The sequence below is a fragment of the Pan troglodytes genome, chromosome 1, assembly GCF_028858775.2.
Source record: "Pan troglodytes isolate AG18354 chromosome 1, NHGRI_mPanTro3-v2.0_pri, whole genome shotgun sequence".
In the NCBI taxonomy this organism is placed as follows: Eukaryota; Metazoa; Chordata; class Mammalia; order Primates; family Hominidae; genus Pan; species Pan troglodytes.
Genome location: NC_072398.2, coordinates 174220799 through 174238799, shown reverse-complemented (window position 1 = coordinate 174238799; position 18001 = coordinate 174220799). Strand labels below are relative to the sequence as shown.

Here is an 18001-nt window from a genome sequence, read left to right as displayed (position 1 = left end):
GGTCTCAAAGATGAAGATTGAGTATAGTGTGAGATGAGGCTCCAGAGGTCTGTAGGGGTAGGTTAGTCAAGGACTCTAGATCATGTCAGAAGCCAATCTTAAAAGTATTGGAAAGCCAAGAAAGTGTTTTAAGTAAAAACAGTCCTATAATCAGACTTACACTGTGAAAAGATCAGGAAGGAAGTAAACTCACTTTTACCATAACAATGCTCTTACCAGCATCTTCATGTTCCTGATTCTAAATGCATTTATTAGCACATACCTTGGTATTGCTGTTAGCACATATCTTGGTATTACTTCTCTTAGCTTCCCACAAATTGGCATTATTAAAATATGAATAATTAAAAGACATCTTATCACTAATCAGCCATAGAAGCATTCTGCAATTCCTACTGGCAGCTTCAGAAATGTCTTCCTATACTTACCACTATTTGAGGCAAATGAGCTAGAGTAGTTCAGCTTCGGTCTACGAGAGAAAATAACAAAGACCATTATTGTACCTTTAAAGTCTCATCACATTCATCTTGCTGAAAGACTGGAATGTTACTTACACCTCTTTCCTGGAGTACTCGACATCATCATATATCTCCTCCGAGATGGAACTTGTCTTAGAGACCCCTAGGTCTGGAGTTTCTTTAGTTGACTCCAAAACCTCCAGATACCCACCTGAAAGGAAACCAGAAAACTTGAAAAACATCACATCAGCTGCCATCATAAAGTCATTCACACACATCACTGGCAGTGGAGGCAAGCATAAGAAAAGGAAGATTAAATGGGCTAAAATTGGATTACAATCTTGGTATGTATGATCCTTGGGCAAGCCACCTCACTTTGTAGAGCCTCAGTTATGATTCTCTGAAGTTGAGGATAATGATGCTAACACCGAATCATGTGGTTTTGGCAAGGATTAAATACATATTTATGAAGGGTGCTGGTTACCTAGTAAACTAGTAACTCCCTTCTTTGATGGTTCTTCCTTTAATCCCTGACCTCAAACTTTGAAGTCTACCAGGGTACATCCCTGGGGCTTATCTCTCTACATCTAGATGATCTTATCCAGTCTTACGGCAGTTCTTAAAGCAAAATTTCTCAGACAAGTCGATTGAGCACATATCAATATATATTATTCATTAATTCATTCTGGAGTTAGCCAGAAGATAGTGTGCCAGGTTAACAAATGTATAGGGATTGTTTGCACAAGTAGATGCTGGCTTACTTCACAGAGTTGTAAACTTGTCATAACCATAAAACTGCCACCTCTTTATCTGTTGGCATAAGTTAATATTTAGGGTATGGGTAATTCATAGCCATATTCAGATATGAACTATTAATCAGAAATAGAAAGTAATATACTTGAGAAATAAACAACAAGCACATTAACTGGTATCTATTAATTAAATGAACCAAGCAATAAGATTTTATCCTCTGACAAGAAGTCAGTGAGCGTGTAGGCCCCAAACCATCTCAATGAATGTCAGCTCTCAGAGGCATAAGGTCCTGCTTTTTCTCAAGGAGTTATCAGTAAATTTCTCCAATACAAAATAAAGATGCTGAACACACACAGTTGCTTCTTAGTCTGCAGCATTTATTTCCTTCCTCAATCCTTCCTTTTGGCTGAAGCAAATGCAAAAGTTTATGCCTTCATTTTAAAAACACTGACGACTCTCAAATTTACATCTCCAATTTAGACATCTCTCATGAATTCCAGATACTTTATCAGCCTTCACACCATTTCCTTTTGGTTGTCTAAACATATTACATTCCAAACCAAAATCATAATTTCTCTCTGCAAGTTTGCTCTTCCTGAAGTTTATTCAATCTCATAAAAGGGGCAATTCCATCCTTTATGTTGCTCAGGCCCAAAACCTTGGAGACATCCTCGATTCATTTCTCTCTCATTTCTCACTTCCAATCCAAAGCCATCTGTCCACTATAGTTTCAAATTATATTCCGATTTCAAATACATCTCAGCAATTCTACCATAGTATCCTCCTCCAAGCTACCACCATTTCTCACCTAAATTATTGCAATAACCTCCTAACCGGTCTCCCCGATTTATCTCACATTTTATTTTCAAGACAGAAGCCAGATGATTTTTTAAAAATGCAAATCAGGTCATGCCTTTCTTGTACTTTCAAAAGCTTTCAGTGGTTTTAAAAATCTCATTTATGGTAAATGCTAAAGTTCTTGCAATGATCTACAGAAGTCCCTTGTTATTTCTGTGACCCCATCTCCTACTATACTCTTCCTCGGTTACTCTGTTCTAGCCACACTGGCCTCCTTGCAGCTCCTCCAACATATCTGGCCAACTTCTGCCTCAGGGATTTGCACTTTTTTTCTCTTCCTAGGTCATTCATATCCTAGATACACATATGGCCCTCTTCCTCAACTACTTAAGGTTTTTGAAGTAATCTATGAGCACTTTAAAATGGCAACCTCTATCACCTCTACCTGCTTCTTTAATTCTCTTAGCTTGCTTTATTTTTTCATAATATTTACTATTAACACCATTCAATATAGATCTTTTATTATTTATTGTCCATCTCCTCTGATCCGAAAGTAACCTCTGTGAGAAAAGGAATTTTTGCCTGTTCACTGCTATACACCCCCATTTCCTAGAACAGTGCTGGGCACATAAAAAGTACTTAATATATTTGAATTTTGAATGATTTGAATGCATGTGTCTTCTCACTGGTGAATTTAGTGTATTACATTTATAGTGTTTACTGATATTTTTAAATTTTTATCTATTATCTTAGTACATATTTTTATTTGTTCCATGTTTTTCTTATCTTCATCTGACTAAAGTTTCTTCTCTTTCTGCCATTCTGTTTTCTTTTCTATTTGTTTTCTTTCATTTGTTATCTTTTAATAGTTACCCACAAGAGTGACCACTGTCCTGACTTCTAATACCAGCGGTACTTATTTTTGAATGTTTTAATAATGGAATAATTTAGTATGCACTCTATGGTGTCACCTACTTTCCTTCAATATTATGTTTGTGAGATTCATCGATATTGTTGCAAATAGTTTTTTTTGCTCATTCAGATGACTTTATTCTATTGTGTGAATAGGTTACCATTTATTTATCCATTCTACTTTTTATGGGCATCTGGACAGTTTCCAATTTGGGGCTATTACAAAAAGTTTTGCTATAAACATTTTGTATGTGTGTTTTGGTGCATTAAACTGTGCACTTACATTGGGATATATACATAAGTACTGAATTGCTAGGTCATAGGATATGCATATGTTCAACTTTAGTACTGCTAAACAGTTTTCCAAAATGGTTGTCCCAGCTTACAATCTCCACAGTGAATGAGAGTTTTAGTTGCTCCATATCTTTACTAACACTTGATATTTTTAGCCTTTTTTATTGTAGCCAATTTCGTAGCAGAATTGAATTTTCATAGTGTATTTGCCTTTTGGATAGTCTCTTTGGGGAAGGGCCGTTTCAATATTTTTCTAATTTCACTATATTTCTTTTATAAAAAATTGATTTCTAGTTTATATTTTCTGAATACCAAGCATTCACAGATGTATATTCCAAATATGAGTCATTTATCAAATATGTATATATTTGATACATAAACGGTATATGTAAATAATGGAAATATCTTCTCCGACCCAGTGACTTACCTTCTCACTCTTTTTTAACTTTTTTTTTTATTTTACTTTAAGTTCTGAGATACATGGGCAGAATATGCAGGTTAGTTGTGCCATGGTGGTTTGCTGCACCAATCAACTCGTCATCTAGGTTTTAAGCCCTGCATGCACTAAGTATTTGTCCTAATGCTCTCTGTCCCCTTGCCTCCCACCCCTGACAGGCCCCAGTATGTGATGTTCCCTTCCCCGTGTACATGCGTTCCTCATTGTTCAACTCCCACTTATGAGTGAGAATGTGTGGTGTTTGGTTTTCTGTTCCTATATTAGTTTGCTGAGAATGATGGCTTCCAGCTTCATCCATGTCCTTGCAAAAGGACATGAACTCATTCTTTTTTATGGCTGCATAGTATTCCATGGTATATATGTGCCACATTTTCTTTATCCAGTCTATCATTGATGGGTTGTTTCCAAGTCTTTGCTATTGTAAATAGTGCTGCAATAAACATACGTGTGCATGTATCTTTATAGTAGAATTATTTATAATCCTTTGGGTATATACCCAGTAATGGGATTGCTGGGTCAAATGGTATTTCTGGTTCTAGATCCTTGAGAAATCACCACGCTCTCTTCCACAATCGTTGAACTAATTTACACTCTGACCAACAGTGTAAAAGCATTCCTATTTCTCCACAGCCTCACCAGCATCTGTTGTTTCCTGACTTTTTGATAACTGTCATTCTAACTGGCATGAGATGGTATCTCATTGTGGTTTTGATTTGGATTTCTCTAATGACCAGTGATGATGAGCTTTTTTTCATATGTTTGTTGGCTACATAAATGTCTTCTTTTGAGAAGTGTCTGTTCATATCCTTTGCCCACTTTTTGATGGGGTTGTTTTATTCTTGTAAATTTGTTTAAGTTTCTTGTAGATTCTGGATATTAGACCTTTGTCAGATGGATAGATTCCAAAAATTCCCTCTCATTCTGAAGGTTGCCTGTTCACTCTGATGATAGTTGCTTTTGCTGTGCAGAAGCTCTTTAGTTTAATTAGATCCCATTGGTCAATTTTGGCTGTTGTTGCAATTGCTTTTGGTGTTTTAGTCATGAAGCCTTTGTCCATGCCTATGTCCTGAATGGTATTGCCTAGGTTTTCTTCTTGGGTTTTTATGGTTTTAAGTTTTCCATTTAAGTCTTTAATCCCTCTTGAGTTAATTTTTATGTAAGGTGTGAGGAAGGGGTCCAGTTTCTGTTTTCCGCATGTGGCTAGCCAGTTTTCCCAGCACCATTTATCAAACAGGAAATCCTTTCCTTATTGCTTGTTTTTGTCAGGTTTGTCAAAGATCATATGGTTGTACATGTGTGATGTTACCTTCTCACTCTTTTAACGGTATATTTTAATGATTGTATCCTAGCTCTTCTAATTCTTTCAAGGCTAAAGCAAATTAATACCATTACTCTCTTCCCAAACAATTATCAACCTTAGGACACTTTAATCACCTTCTCAATATAAGCACTATGAATGTTCAATATTTTATAATATTTTACTCCTTCCTCAATTTGACGTTATTTTGTCAAATTAATGCTTTTGCTTAACTTTTTTTCTTGCATCCACAACTTTCTATCTGTGATTATCTTCCTTCTGCCTGAAGTACATGCTTTAGAATTTCCTTCAGTGCATTTTATCTGGACAATAAAATGTCCCAGTTTTTATTTGTCTGACAACATCTTATTTTTCTTTCATTTGTGAAAGGCATTTTTATGAGACATAAAATTTCAGGTAGACATTTAATCTCTTTCAGCAAAATTATATTCTTGTTACACAGGAGAAATCAGCAGTCAGAACTCAGTTGTGTTTTTTTTTTCTTTTTGTAGGTGATTGGTTTTTCCCCTTTGTCTGTTTTTAAGGTCTTTTAAGATATTCTCTTATTCTTTAATGTTCTTCATTTTGCATGGCTAGGCATAGATTTGTTTTTTATCCTGCTTGAGAACTTTAGGGTTCCTGGCTTTGCAAATTTATCTCTCTCAACAATTTTGGAAAATTCTCAGATAGTATTTGTTTTATCTATTATTTCCTCTTCCTCACTTTTCCAGTATCCTTTTATGGAATTCTGATTTTTCTGATTTTATTACAATTTTAGACTTTTCACTTTATCTTCCATGACTTTTATCGTCTCTTTTACTCTTTTTAAAATCATTTTTCCCTATAGAATGAATTTTGGATAATTTCTTTAGATTTATCTTTTAGTTCACTAATTTTCTCTTCAACTATAGGTAATGTGATATAAAATGTAATCATTGGCATTTTATCAATTTATCAATTATTATTTTTTCCTTTTCAAATATTTTTAAAATATGGCTATTCTCTATTCATATTATTCTCTATTTTAAAAACATATTAAACATCTTATGTGTTATACCTGATAATCCTAATATCTGCAATATCTTGTAGGTTGGTTCTGCTATCTGTTCCACTGGTTTTCCCTCACTGTGAGTTGTTTCCTTGTGTTTGGTTATTTTTGACTATCAATTGTTAACATGTAAAGAATATTTTGAGGGGATTATTTGAAATCTGGGATGAAACTAAATAGGGATTTGGATCTCAGTAAAAATCATCAAGGCAAAAGTTAGCTTTGGCATGCACCTCCCAGGTTTCCTGGTTACTGCAGGCCTGTGGGTGCTTTTCTTTATAAATCAGCTCTGTGGTACTTTTATGAATGTTTTAAAAAATTTATTCTTCACTTTGTTTTAGTCAAGAGAGTCATTCATATTGCCTAGTCCACCATATTTTTAGACACTGAAGTTTGATTAATCCTTTCATTCTACAAAATTAAATTGGGTTTCTCCTGTGTGCTCGATACTGTGCCAGGTTACAGAGATACAGAAAAAAATACCAAATGATCTGTGATTTCAAGGTGCCTACGGCGTGCCATGGGAGATAACACATAAATCATGAATTGAAATGTAAGGCATGGTATAATTTTTCAAAATAAAAATAAATGAAAAAGACTAATAGTTACTTAATATATGTTCCAGAAACTTTATATGCATTGACAAATAGCCTTAGGAAATTAGTAGTAGTATCACCATTTGCACATGAAAGTAAGTACATTTTCCAAAATCACAGGGTTAGTATAGAAATGCTTTATTCCAGATCCTATTACTGTGGTCGTTCTGTTGCTATTGAAGTGTCAACTGAAAGGGTAGCAAAACCAGGAGTGGAAAAAGTGATACCAAGTCACTATGATATTGTTTGTGTCCCTGGATCCATCCATGGCTAGACTTTCTGCTAGGTGAACCTCCTTTTCTTTTTGTGTTTAACATAGTATGGTTTGATCACTGTTGCTTCCAATCAAGGGTACCGACTAACACGCAGGTAAAATGCAACCTGAATAAAGTCAACAAATGATACCATAGTGTATCACCAGTACATGTCAATGATGATGTGAGCCTAGACAACAGGAGCTAGTATATATATAAAAAAAAGAACAAACATTTGCTGAGTACCTATCATATAATATACTGTCAGATTTGGTCCTCATAAAAGCCCTGTGAGGTCCATATTATGGTGATCTCTTTTTATAAATGAAGAAATTGAGTTGCAGGAATATGAAGTCACTTACCACACAGCTTACTAAGTATTAGAGCTTAGGTTTGAACTCAAGACTTCTGCTTTTCAATTCAGTGTTTTTTTCCACTACTGCACAGCTTCCTCACTAGGGCAAGTTGCTTGGCACAAAATAGATGTTCAATAAATATTGGTAAAATAAATTAAAATTTTGGCCATGCTTAACTATAAAACAAATTGTAATGATGAACAAGATCAGAAAGAAATGCAACTTACAGTGGCCTTGGGAGTGCCTGGCCAGCTTTGGGCCCTCAGGGCAGGGATTTGTCTGGATGATGTCAATCATGGCCTCTTGCTTTCCAGCCAACATGTTCCTTCTACCTGTGTGGGTGTTGGTCATCTGAATTTTTTCAGGTGTCCCTTCACAGGCATCTACCTAAACATATGCAAAAGGGAGAATACTGTAGGGCTGTGACTTACCTAATCAGTTCTTTGCTTACTTGTACAGTTTTTCATTCATTCCTCATAGATAACAATTATTTATCATTTATTTAACATTGAATAATATCTTACTAGACTCTAAGTTTCCTGAAGGTGCATACTATATCCTTCATTACCTCTGAATGTTCAATGAATGCCTGGCACAGAGGCAGCTCACAGGAAGCAGTCAGGATATAGGGTGTACTGACTATAGGGCAGGCTTTTTATATTCCATATAACTTAATCATCATGATACCTCATGAGAAAAGTATCATCAGTTCTCCTGATAAAGAGTTTAGAGAGGTTGAGTAACTGGTCACTGGTTCCACAGTTAGTAATCTACCTAGGCAGGACTTGACCCCAGAACCTTGTTCCAAGGGATGCTATGTATTCCTTTTCATTTCCTTCTTTTTGCCTACATTTTGTCTTCCCACCCACCATTCTTCTGTTCCTTCTCACTTCTTTCTTCACTCCCTTTCTCTAGCATTTGTCAAGCACTTACAGAAGGCAAGACAACATGCTAAGCTCTAGAAGTAGAGACAGAGTTTCTTAACACATTGGTCTTGGAGATAATGCATGCAAATGATTAATTAGTGTATAATGTGATGAGTGTTATTTACAGCAGTATTGCTCACTGTCATGGAAACAGAGAGGATGAGGAGGTTGGTTCTCTTGGCTGGGAGATGGGTTAGAGAAGACCTCGAAAAGCAGATTTTATTAAATTGTATTTTCCAAATGTCAGTAGGAGATTGACAGAGTGGATAAAGGAGTATCTGGCAGATAAATCAGCACAAAAAAAAGGCACAGGGGATTTGGGGAAGTGTTCGTGTCCTTATAAGGGTAGCAAGGAGGCTGCTGATAAGGTAAGAGTTGAAGGAAAAAGATATGGGAAGACAGCCTGGCAATGAGGTTGAAAAGGTAAATGAGAATAGGGCTGAGTTATGAAGGGTCTTGCATGCAAAGCAAAGAGTTTGGGCTTTATTTCTTAACCATTAGGAGTCAGGCCAGGGAAAACCCTGATCACATTTACATTTCAAAATGTTCTGGATAGACTGACAGGAAGAGACCCTGGAGAGAGAGAAAATTAGAGTATTTTTGGCCATCTAACTGTTTTATAATTGTCCAATGAGAGAAAGGTAATTGTCCTTCTGACTACAACAGAGTAGAGATGAGGATTGACTATGATAATACATTTGAAAGTACTTGGGAAAAGCTAATGTAATTAATAGACATAAGGAGTGGATTATCCTGAGTTTTGGGTGGGATCTTAGGGAAACTGTCAGAAGAATAAGAGGAGGGGCATTCTTTTAGGTCATAGTACCAAGAATTAAATGTATAAATGGGGAAAATTGACAAGAAAGTAATGAAGTCAGTATTTCGCAGAAATATAGTGACCACCATCCTTCAATGTAGTCCCATAATGAAGGCAGCCCCTCATTCACCTAACATATTCTAAATAACATTTAACAATTTCTGGAACCCAAACTCACTCCATAAAAGAAGGAAGTGACCCTTTGTTAGTAGTTTGAGCCCATATCTGGCTTACGCCACATAGCCAGCATTGAAAAAGAGCAGAGCTTGCCATTTTTCATGGCTAATATCCTTAGTCATGTATCTCTCCTGCCCTCTCATATGCTCCTAATCAAACCATTCCTGATCTCTAACTTGACAGCCATTGATGGCTTGGCTTTCACACCCAGTGCTGCTCCCCTGGCTCTGGACCTTGTCTTTCTTAATTAGCAACTTACTCCATCCTTTGAATTATGCTGCTTTCTGATGCTCTCTGAACACCCGACATGGTCCAGCCCAACCTCTGGACCTACACGCCAGTTCAGGCTCATACAGCCAACATGCTGTTTGACTTACCCTACTTCTGCAGATGGGACTGGGACAACTGCATCTTAAAAGATAGGCACATCTCAAACAGGTATCTAATGTGAGTACTGGCAATAGCCCTAGTGGTGTCTATTGTTTAAGCCTCCTGCCACCCAACTGCTTTGAAGCAGATGGGGTCAGTTGGATATGGATATACACACATTCACCATATTTAATATTAATGAAAGCAACAAGAATACATTTCATTTGTATGGTAGCTTATGGCTTATGAAACACTTTCTTGCACATTATTTTATCACCACAAACGAGGTAGAATTGGCATGGAAATGGGGATGGTAATTGGGTAGGAATCATTTATTTTCATTTATAGATGAGGTAACTGAGCTCAGAGACAAGTCACTCTTCTAAGCAGGGCCTTAGGGCACAACGTTTAAGGAAACTCTCACTCCAGGGTAGTGCAAGGGCAGGGATGGCACCTGAGAGTGGGTACTGCCTTATAGTTTGCACCCTGGGTTTCTTGTTGGACTTAATCTAGTCCCAGCCCTGCTTCTAAGGCCGGCTTCATGGCTAAAAAGTGGAAAATTAGGGGCTGGAGCGTAGTGTCATTGTTACATTTATTTCCTTGATACAATATCAAATGCCCATTGCCTTTTCTAACTCTGTCTCTCTGAAGAGCTCTCTCAGGCCATATAAAGTCACCCCCATGAACTGATCTGTTATATGTCTAAATTGCAGGAACCGTAGAACATAGGTACCTTGAAAACATGGTTTGAATATGGTTCCTTTTCTGTGTTTTTAGGTTCCAATTCACATGGTTGTTTTTCCTTCATTTTTTTATCTTCATGTTTAGCACTGAAATGTGAAGAGATACCAGGAAAAAAAATGAAGCTTAGAGTGTTTAAATGATAGTGTACTGTCCAATCCTAAATGAAATGAATGGGAAAAATAGATTTGAACAAATATGAATCATTTATCTTAGATGAAGGGACTAGGATCAGATCAATTATATACATAGCTTTCTTGAGTTTCTGCCTGTTCCAATTAATGCCACAGTGTCAATTGCTGCTTAAAATCTTCTAACTCCCTATTGCCTATAGGATAAAACTTAAATTTCATCGTGATCTGGCTCGTACCTTTCTTTCCAAACTCATCTCCTGCTGCTTTTTACCTCCACTTTGGCTTGAGTCTAGACTCTCATAATTCCTCAAACCCACCACCCTATTTGAGCAACTCTCCTTTTTTATTATTTTTCTTTAGACATGCCTTCCACATCTTATACTGCTGGTAAATACAATGCCCTTCATGATATAGCTAAATCATCTTACCTCTGAGAATGCTTCCCTGATTCTCCCAAGCAGTCATACCTTCTCTACTCTTCTAACACTTTGTTCTTCCATATTGTCTTACAATACATCTATCTATGGATCTATCTCCAGTCCCTCCACTTTGCCTTGTCAACCACTAAAAATCAAGGCAGAACTATCTTATTCACATGTGTAACTCCAGCATTAATGCTGTGTAATCCATGATAGGAAAAGCTGGTTTTCGCACCTCACTTCTGTGTTGTTAAACTTCCATAGCAGTGATAATATTTTATTGTGATTTCCTATTTATTTGGTCATTTTACCCTCCAAGTAACCCCTCACTCCCAACTACTCTGGCTTCCCCTCCCATCTTGGATCAAGGGTAGAAAATATATTCTATTCAGTTTTGTACCTCAGAATCTAGCAGCATCTGAAGAGCAAAAGCTCAATAAATGTTGAACTAAATAATGAATCATTTGTCCTGTGCCTTACCATGTGACCAGCACTGTGTTAGTGCTACAAGGTATTTATGAAAGTCATAAATTTAGGGACAGGCAGGAACTCAGGGAGAGAGAGGAAGGTAGCCCATCCAGCTAAAGCAGGTTTTCTCCATGATTCAGCACACGTTTTTAGATTCAACCAGGAAATTTTGATATTTGCTTCTCCAGAGCTCATCAACCATGCTTTTAAAAAATATATTAGAATAACTCCAGGGAGAAGGGCTAGAAACAGACTCTGAAGAGGCAGGTAAGAGCACTACTATGTGCCAGGGCATTCCTCTGGACCCAAGAAGTGTGAGAGGTACCAGGAACACCAAAAACATTAAAACATTGGCCCTACATACAAGGAGCTCCCAGACAGGAAGGGGAGTAGGGAGGGGAGGATGAATTCGCATGTTAGCAAACTACATACAGTGGCATTTGTGCAAACATGCTGTGCAAACAGACCTTACAGTGGTACCACAGGCAAGGGATTGGTCACTTCTCTCTGAGGGAGTGGAATGAAGGAAGGGTTCATACATGAGGGGTGCTTGATGGATTAGTAGAAGCTTGCCAGACTGTTAAATTGGGGTGAATCAATGACTTAAAAGAGCAAAGGCAAAGAGACTTCAAACAGCATGGTGCATTTCAGAAATTGTCAGTTCTTTGGAATTCATGTTATTATTATTTTCCTGTTTGAGTGTGTGACTCTCCCACTAATTCAGGAGATCCTGAAAGCAATAGCGAGGTCTCCATCACTGCCAAAGCCCCACTGGTGAGCACATATCTGGCACATGTTGGGTACTCAGTAAATGTTTGCTGAGTGCAGCATGGGCTAGAACAAGATGAGAGGGGGAGGCAAGGCAGGATCACGGATCACTTCCTCTGTACTAGGTACCTTGCAAGGTGCCGGGGAAACTGAACCAGGCTAGCTCAGTTTGGAAACATAGCTGGCCCATAGAGGAAAACTAGTTCAGTCATCAGAAAGTCAGTGCTTGGACAGGTGCTTTTCTTTTTGAAGATAAAACTCACCTAGGTTCTGGATAGGGAAAATTCTTCCCAGGCTGAAAGTAAAGTGGAAAATGGTTATTTTCATAAATCAACCTGAATCAGGCTCTGTTGTTTGGTTACAGATCATTAGAGACTACACCAAAAGGTGAGGGGGATGAAGCCTCAGTAGAGAGCAAAGGCAGACACTGACCACAGAAAGTTCCAGGAACTGTTGCAGTGGGGCTGAAGATCAATCAGAAATGCAAACAAGCATTTCTGAAGTTATAGGTCATGCCCAAAGGAATGTATGATGTGACTCAGAAAAATTGTTGTATGCACACCTTTCCCGAAATGCATCGGAAACGTAAATAACTTCTAAATCCTATGAGAAAATATGAATTTGTGGGATTTAAGCAATATTTTACTGGGCAAATTGGTATTCACAAGTGCACAAGTAATGCTGGAATTTCTCCGTTACTCGCTGATCATGTGCCCTGTGATCACCGCTCAAATCTTGCAGGATCTAGATTTGGCTCCATTAAAATTATGTCCCAGTGATCACAATGTAGCCCCTCATTTATTCAGTGATTATAGATCTGGTGCCATTCATTATTTGGAATCTGTCTAAGAACTCTGAGAAGAATAGAAAATATCTAAGCATCTAAAATGCCATCACAAAATCCAGGTATCATAGCTCATTATACTCTCCTTTGAGGGCAGCCCTGGAAACCATTATTCAGAGACTATTGGTTCTTATTTTACACAAAATTCTAGCAAATTAGATGCAGCACTGGTAGAATGACAAGTCAGACAGACCTTGTTTTATATCTTTGTTACATGATTTACAGGTTACTAAACCTCTCTGAGCCTTAATGTCATCTGTAATATGGGAGCAGTGATATCAGCTCACAGGGTAACTATAAGGGTTAAGCACTACTGTCTATGCACAAGTGCTATCACACCAGAGGGACTTGGTACATGTTTGACCACATGAAAAACTCATTGCTAGACACAAAGATCGTGACAGTAGAAAAAAAGGGAAAAGAATACAAAAAACTGACTTGTGGTAGTTTGGTGTGAAGGGAACTAGTTCTTCTGCAAAGGCTCAAGAGCATCTCAAAAGAAGAGTATAAACTATGTTGACTCAGTCCCTTATAGTCAAGAATATTCCAAGTCATTAAGAAAGGAAGAGATCAGATTCCACTCACCGAGCTTAAAAATACAGAGATAAACACAAAACATGTATGAGAGTTAAAAGATTTAAAAATTAAAAATAATTGTATGTTTTACTTAAAACAGAAAATTGGGATAAAATGGGATAAAATTCATTTACTTGGCAAGTTCATTTGTGCAGAACAGTTTATTATTTGTTGATGTTGCCAGGTACATGAAGCATTTTAATAGGCTATTTCTACTGCCATTAATAGAAATAATAATTATTCATATTTTTCTAGTGACAAAGTGTATCCACAAATGAATAATCCTTACCAGCAAGCATAAGAAAACTAAAACAGAGAGATGAAGGATCTAGACTAAATGTACCCAGTGAGAAAAGAGTAGAACCTAAACTGATCCCATTAAAACACTGGGTAAGGGCCTTCTATGAGCTTACACAGTGCTTACATACTGTGTTTGCCTTACTTCTCCCAGATATTCAGTGAAACAAGTATTGGTCCCTTTATTTATTGAGCATCTACTACTGCAGATACAGTAACCACAAGACATATGCTTCCTGTCCTCATGGAAACTATGCCTTTTCTTTCCTTCTTTTCTTTCTTTTCTTTTCTTTTCCTTTCTTTCTTTCTTTTTCTTTCTTTCCTCTTTCCTTCCTTCTTTCTTTCTTTCTTTCTTTTCATTCTTTCTTTTTCTTTTTCTTTTTCTTTTTTTTGATACAGGGTCTCAGTCTGTCTACTGCCCAGGCTAAAGTGTAATGGTAAAATATCGGCTCGCTGCAACCTCCACCTCCTGGGCTTAAACGGTCCTCCTGCCTCAGCCTCTCGAGTAGCTGAGACTACAGGCATATACCACCACTCCTGGCTAATTTTTGTATTTTTTTTTTGTAGGGACAGTATTTCACCATGTTGCCCAGGCTGGTCTTGAACTCATGGGCTCAAGTGATCTGTCTGCCTTGGCCTCCCAAAGTGCTAGGCTTATAGGCATGAGCCACTATGCCTGGCCAAGAATACACCATTTTATAGAGGACACATCTAAGTCTCAGAGAGGTGAAATGCTCTGTTTCAAGCACTTACTAATAAGCTGTATACCTTCATTTATCTTATTTTCATTCTCACAAGGACCTCAGATGTGAGTTCTTTATTATCCCCATTTTGCAGGTGAGGAAATGGGCATTCAAGATCACATAGCCAGGAGTTGGGATTGAGGCCAGCAGTGATTCTGCTTGGGCCCTAATCAGGTTGCTATGCTGCCTCCAGGTGGCACCTGACACCATGTCTAGCAGGAGCCCAGAAAGCATGCCCTAAGGGGTCTGAAAGCCAGGATATACAAACCTGGATTGTGCCATAGAACTCTTCTCACTGGAAGTCATAGTTATTAAAAGCTAGTTGTCACTGCCCACCACAGAAAAGGGCTATGGATGAATTGGGACCATTTCCTCCCATCCTATCACACATTTTTGTCTCTGACAGTAACGGGGCTCAAAGTGCAGACTCTTAGAAGCTGGAGTGTGGAAAAGCCTCAGAAATAGGAGGAAAAATGAAAACAAAGACATTTTTTCCCTCTAAAAGATACTACTTTAGAATCAACCTTGCATGCTTATTTTACTTTTAGTTACAATGTTGGTAAGGAGAAACAATACCTTTTGGAGTTCTTCAATTCCAACTTCATAAGTTGCTAAAATAAACATAAAAAAATTATTTCAAGGCAGTTCATCCACCCATTTCTTATAGCACCCAGGATTAAAGCAGTTATAAAAGATTCCAGAATTCAGTTTTCTCACCTTTAAGAACATCAGACTATGTAAAGCTCTATCTACAAAGTTTGGGAAATTATGGGGTCAGTGATCATGGTTTTAATTTCTGTGGGGATTTCCAGAATGGAATTTACAGTCGATGAAGCATGTGAAACCATTTCAGTTTCCTGTTTTGGCAAACAGATACACACTCCATGCTTAAAAGAAAGCACTAAAATTTAGTGGCAGCTCAGAAGGCAAACGCGAAAGGAAAGGAAAAGGAAAAAGCCTAAATCCCACTTCAACAAAATGAATTCTCTATCATGCCCCAAAGTGCTCTGTTCCACAGCCATGTTTATTTCCTTAAATACAGTTTGAAAACACGAGCACCCCAACTAAGGCTGACCCACCTTTTGACTTTTCCAATAGTTCTGTGGATTTTATTTAATGACATGATGCCAATCTTAATTATAGTCATGCATCGCTTAACAATGGGGATCTATTCTGAGAAATGCATCCTTAGGTGATTTCATCATCACGTGAATACCATAGAACATACTTATACAAACCTAGACGGTATAGCCTACTACCTTCCTAGGATATAGGGTATGGCCTATTGCTCCCAGGCAACAAAACTGCATAGCATGTTACTGTACTGAATACTGTAGGTAATTGTAACACAGTTATAAATAGTTGTGTATCTAAACATAGAAAAGGTACAGTAAAAATACAGTATTATCATCTTATGGGACCACGGCTGGATACACAATTCATTGTTAACTGAAACATTGTATAGCACATGACTATATTAATAAATACAAGTAATGACAAGAATTTGAGTTCAAACACTGTTCTGCCACTCCTACATAGGGTGTTTCAGACAAATTACTTCATTTCTTTGAGCCTCAGCTTGCTCATCTATAAAAATTGACCAATTGGTACCTGCCTTACAGAGTTAATGGGGAGATTCAAGGAAATAATTTAAGAAATTTGGCCAGGTGTGGTGGCTCATGCCTGTAATCCCAGCACTTAGGGAGGCCAAGGCAGGTGGATCACAAGGTCAGGAGTTCAAGACCAGCCTGGCCAAGATAGTGAAACACCATCTCTACTAAAAATACAAAAATTAGTCAGGTACAGTGGCAGGCCTATAATCCCAGCTACTCTGGAGGCTGAGGCAGGAGAATCGCTTTAACCAGCGAGGCAGAGGATGCAGTGAGCTGAGATCGCGCTACTGTATTCCAGCCTGGGCAACAGAGTGAGACTCCATCACAAAAAAAAAAAAAAAAAGAAAAGAAAAAAAAAAAGGAAATTTAACATACCTAGCAGAACACTGGACATTGCATAGAAAATGGCAATGTTTTTTGATAAAATCGCTTGTTTGGTTTTCTTTGCTTAAAAGTTATTTATAAAAGTTTTATCCCTACTGTTAATGAACATATGTGCATAAAAGTAGGACTCCTCCCTCTGTTTTTCTCTTTCTTGCTGCTAAAGTCCTGAAGCTTTAGAAAACTGACTGAATAATATGTTGCATTTGCAAGCTTTTATTATTCTAAACATATAATACACTGACAAAATCAATGAAATGCTAGGTTTTGTTTAGGGACTATCAGCATAAAATTGTTGACAAAGACCTAAAATTCTACATGGATAATTAATCATATGTATTTCAACTTGGGTAATTGTACACATAATACTTTAAATTAGGTAATTGTACACTTATTAATACTTTAAAAATACCTGTTTGTGATACAGTTTGCCCAATATCCATTCGTGATATGAATTTGCTTCCCAATTTTAAAAATAATAATCTCCTTCTTTCTACTCCAATTTATTTACTTGTCTATGCTTTTCAAAAACAAACCATGAGCTTATTTGCTTCTCCTAACCACCTTGGGATGGATATTATTACTTATTCTGTCTTAGAAATGATGAAACCAAAGCCAGGAGAAGCCTTACTTGCCATGGCTAGTAAACAAAGATAATACACATTCAATTAATAATGTATTCATAATGTTGTTACTGCTTTTTAACAAAGTGGAGGTTCTTTCGTGGCAAGCTAAGCTATCCAAACTTAGGTAGGAATTCCAACATATATTCCAAGGTAGGAATATAGAGGATAAAGGGCTACATCTCAAAGGATCAGAAATGGACTAGGAATTATGACAAGAGCATGTGATCCACAGCATGAGAGTCCTCGCTTACTTTCTGCACAGAGTTATATAACCCTCTCTCCACTGATTAGTTTTATTGTGCGGGGAGAGAAAGGAAAAATATCTGAAGATGGTCCTTAGCAACCCTCCAACTGCTAGTGTCACAACACGGTCATGTCTTGGAGGCCTTTTGTTCCTTCTCCTCATCCTGTCTGTATGATCTTGGAAAAGTCCCATTACCTCTTTTACACCTGGAGGTGAAATGTTTATTACTAACATAATAAAAATAATAATTTAAAAGAAACTAACATTTTTTATACTTATAGATAGCAGGCACTATGCCAAGCATTTAAATGCATTATTTCATTTAATTCTCAATGACAATCACTACTAGTATTCCAATTTTACTGACGAGGAAACAGCCAGCCAGACAAGTGAAGTAAATTGTCTAAGATCATTCAGGTAAGAAACGGCTTGCAAATTTTCTTCCATCCATGGCTTTATTAATTTAAATGGAATGTTATGCAGAAGTGTAAACACAACTCTGAAGGTATCTGCAAGAGTCTCCAAGACTCTTCAAAAAATTCTCTGGGGCCTAGAAGTACAGTCTGCAAAGCACTACTCTATATGACCTCTGAGGACAATTCTGCAGAGCTTTTAGAACAGCCTGAATCATGTATGCC

At 37.4% G+C, this 18001-nt stretch overlaps 1 protein-coding gene across 7 annotated transcripts in view; it reads right to left on the bottom strand.

Moving 5' to 3' along the window:
* FYB2 (FYN binding protein 2) overlaps window positions 1-18001 on the bottom strand; it is a 103894-nt gene that overhangs the window by 28273 nt on the left and 57620 nt on the right. For 6 of the 7 annotated variants that reach the window (XR_008547630.1, XR_010153839.1, XR_001706833.3 and 3 more), the window contains exons 6-11: window positions 15076-15110; window positions 12303-12334; window positions 10243-10339; window positions 7448-7607; window positions 552-666; window positions 426-466 (exon numbers count right to left, since the gene is read on the bottom strand). Coding sequence is in view for 3 of the 7 variants with exons in the window: in XM_016919284.3 (XP_016774773.2) it covers window positions 426-466; window positions 552-666; window positions 7448-7607; window positions 10243-10339; window positions 12303-12334; window positions 15076-15110 (480 nt within the window). In the remaining 4 variants the exon portion in view is untranslated. The remainder of the gene's footprint in view (window positions 1-425; window positions 467-551; window positions 667-7447; window positions 7608-10242; window positions 10340-12302; window positions 12335-15075; window positions 15111-18001) is intronic. The other variant, XM_063801547.1, reaches the window with a different exon arrangement.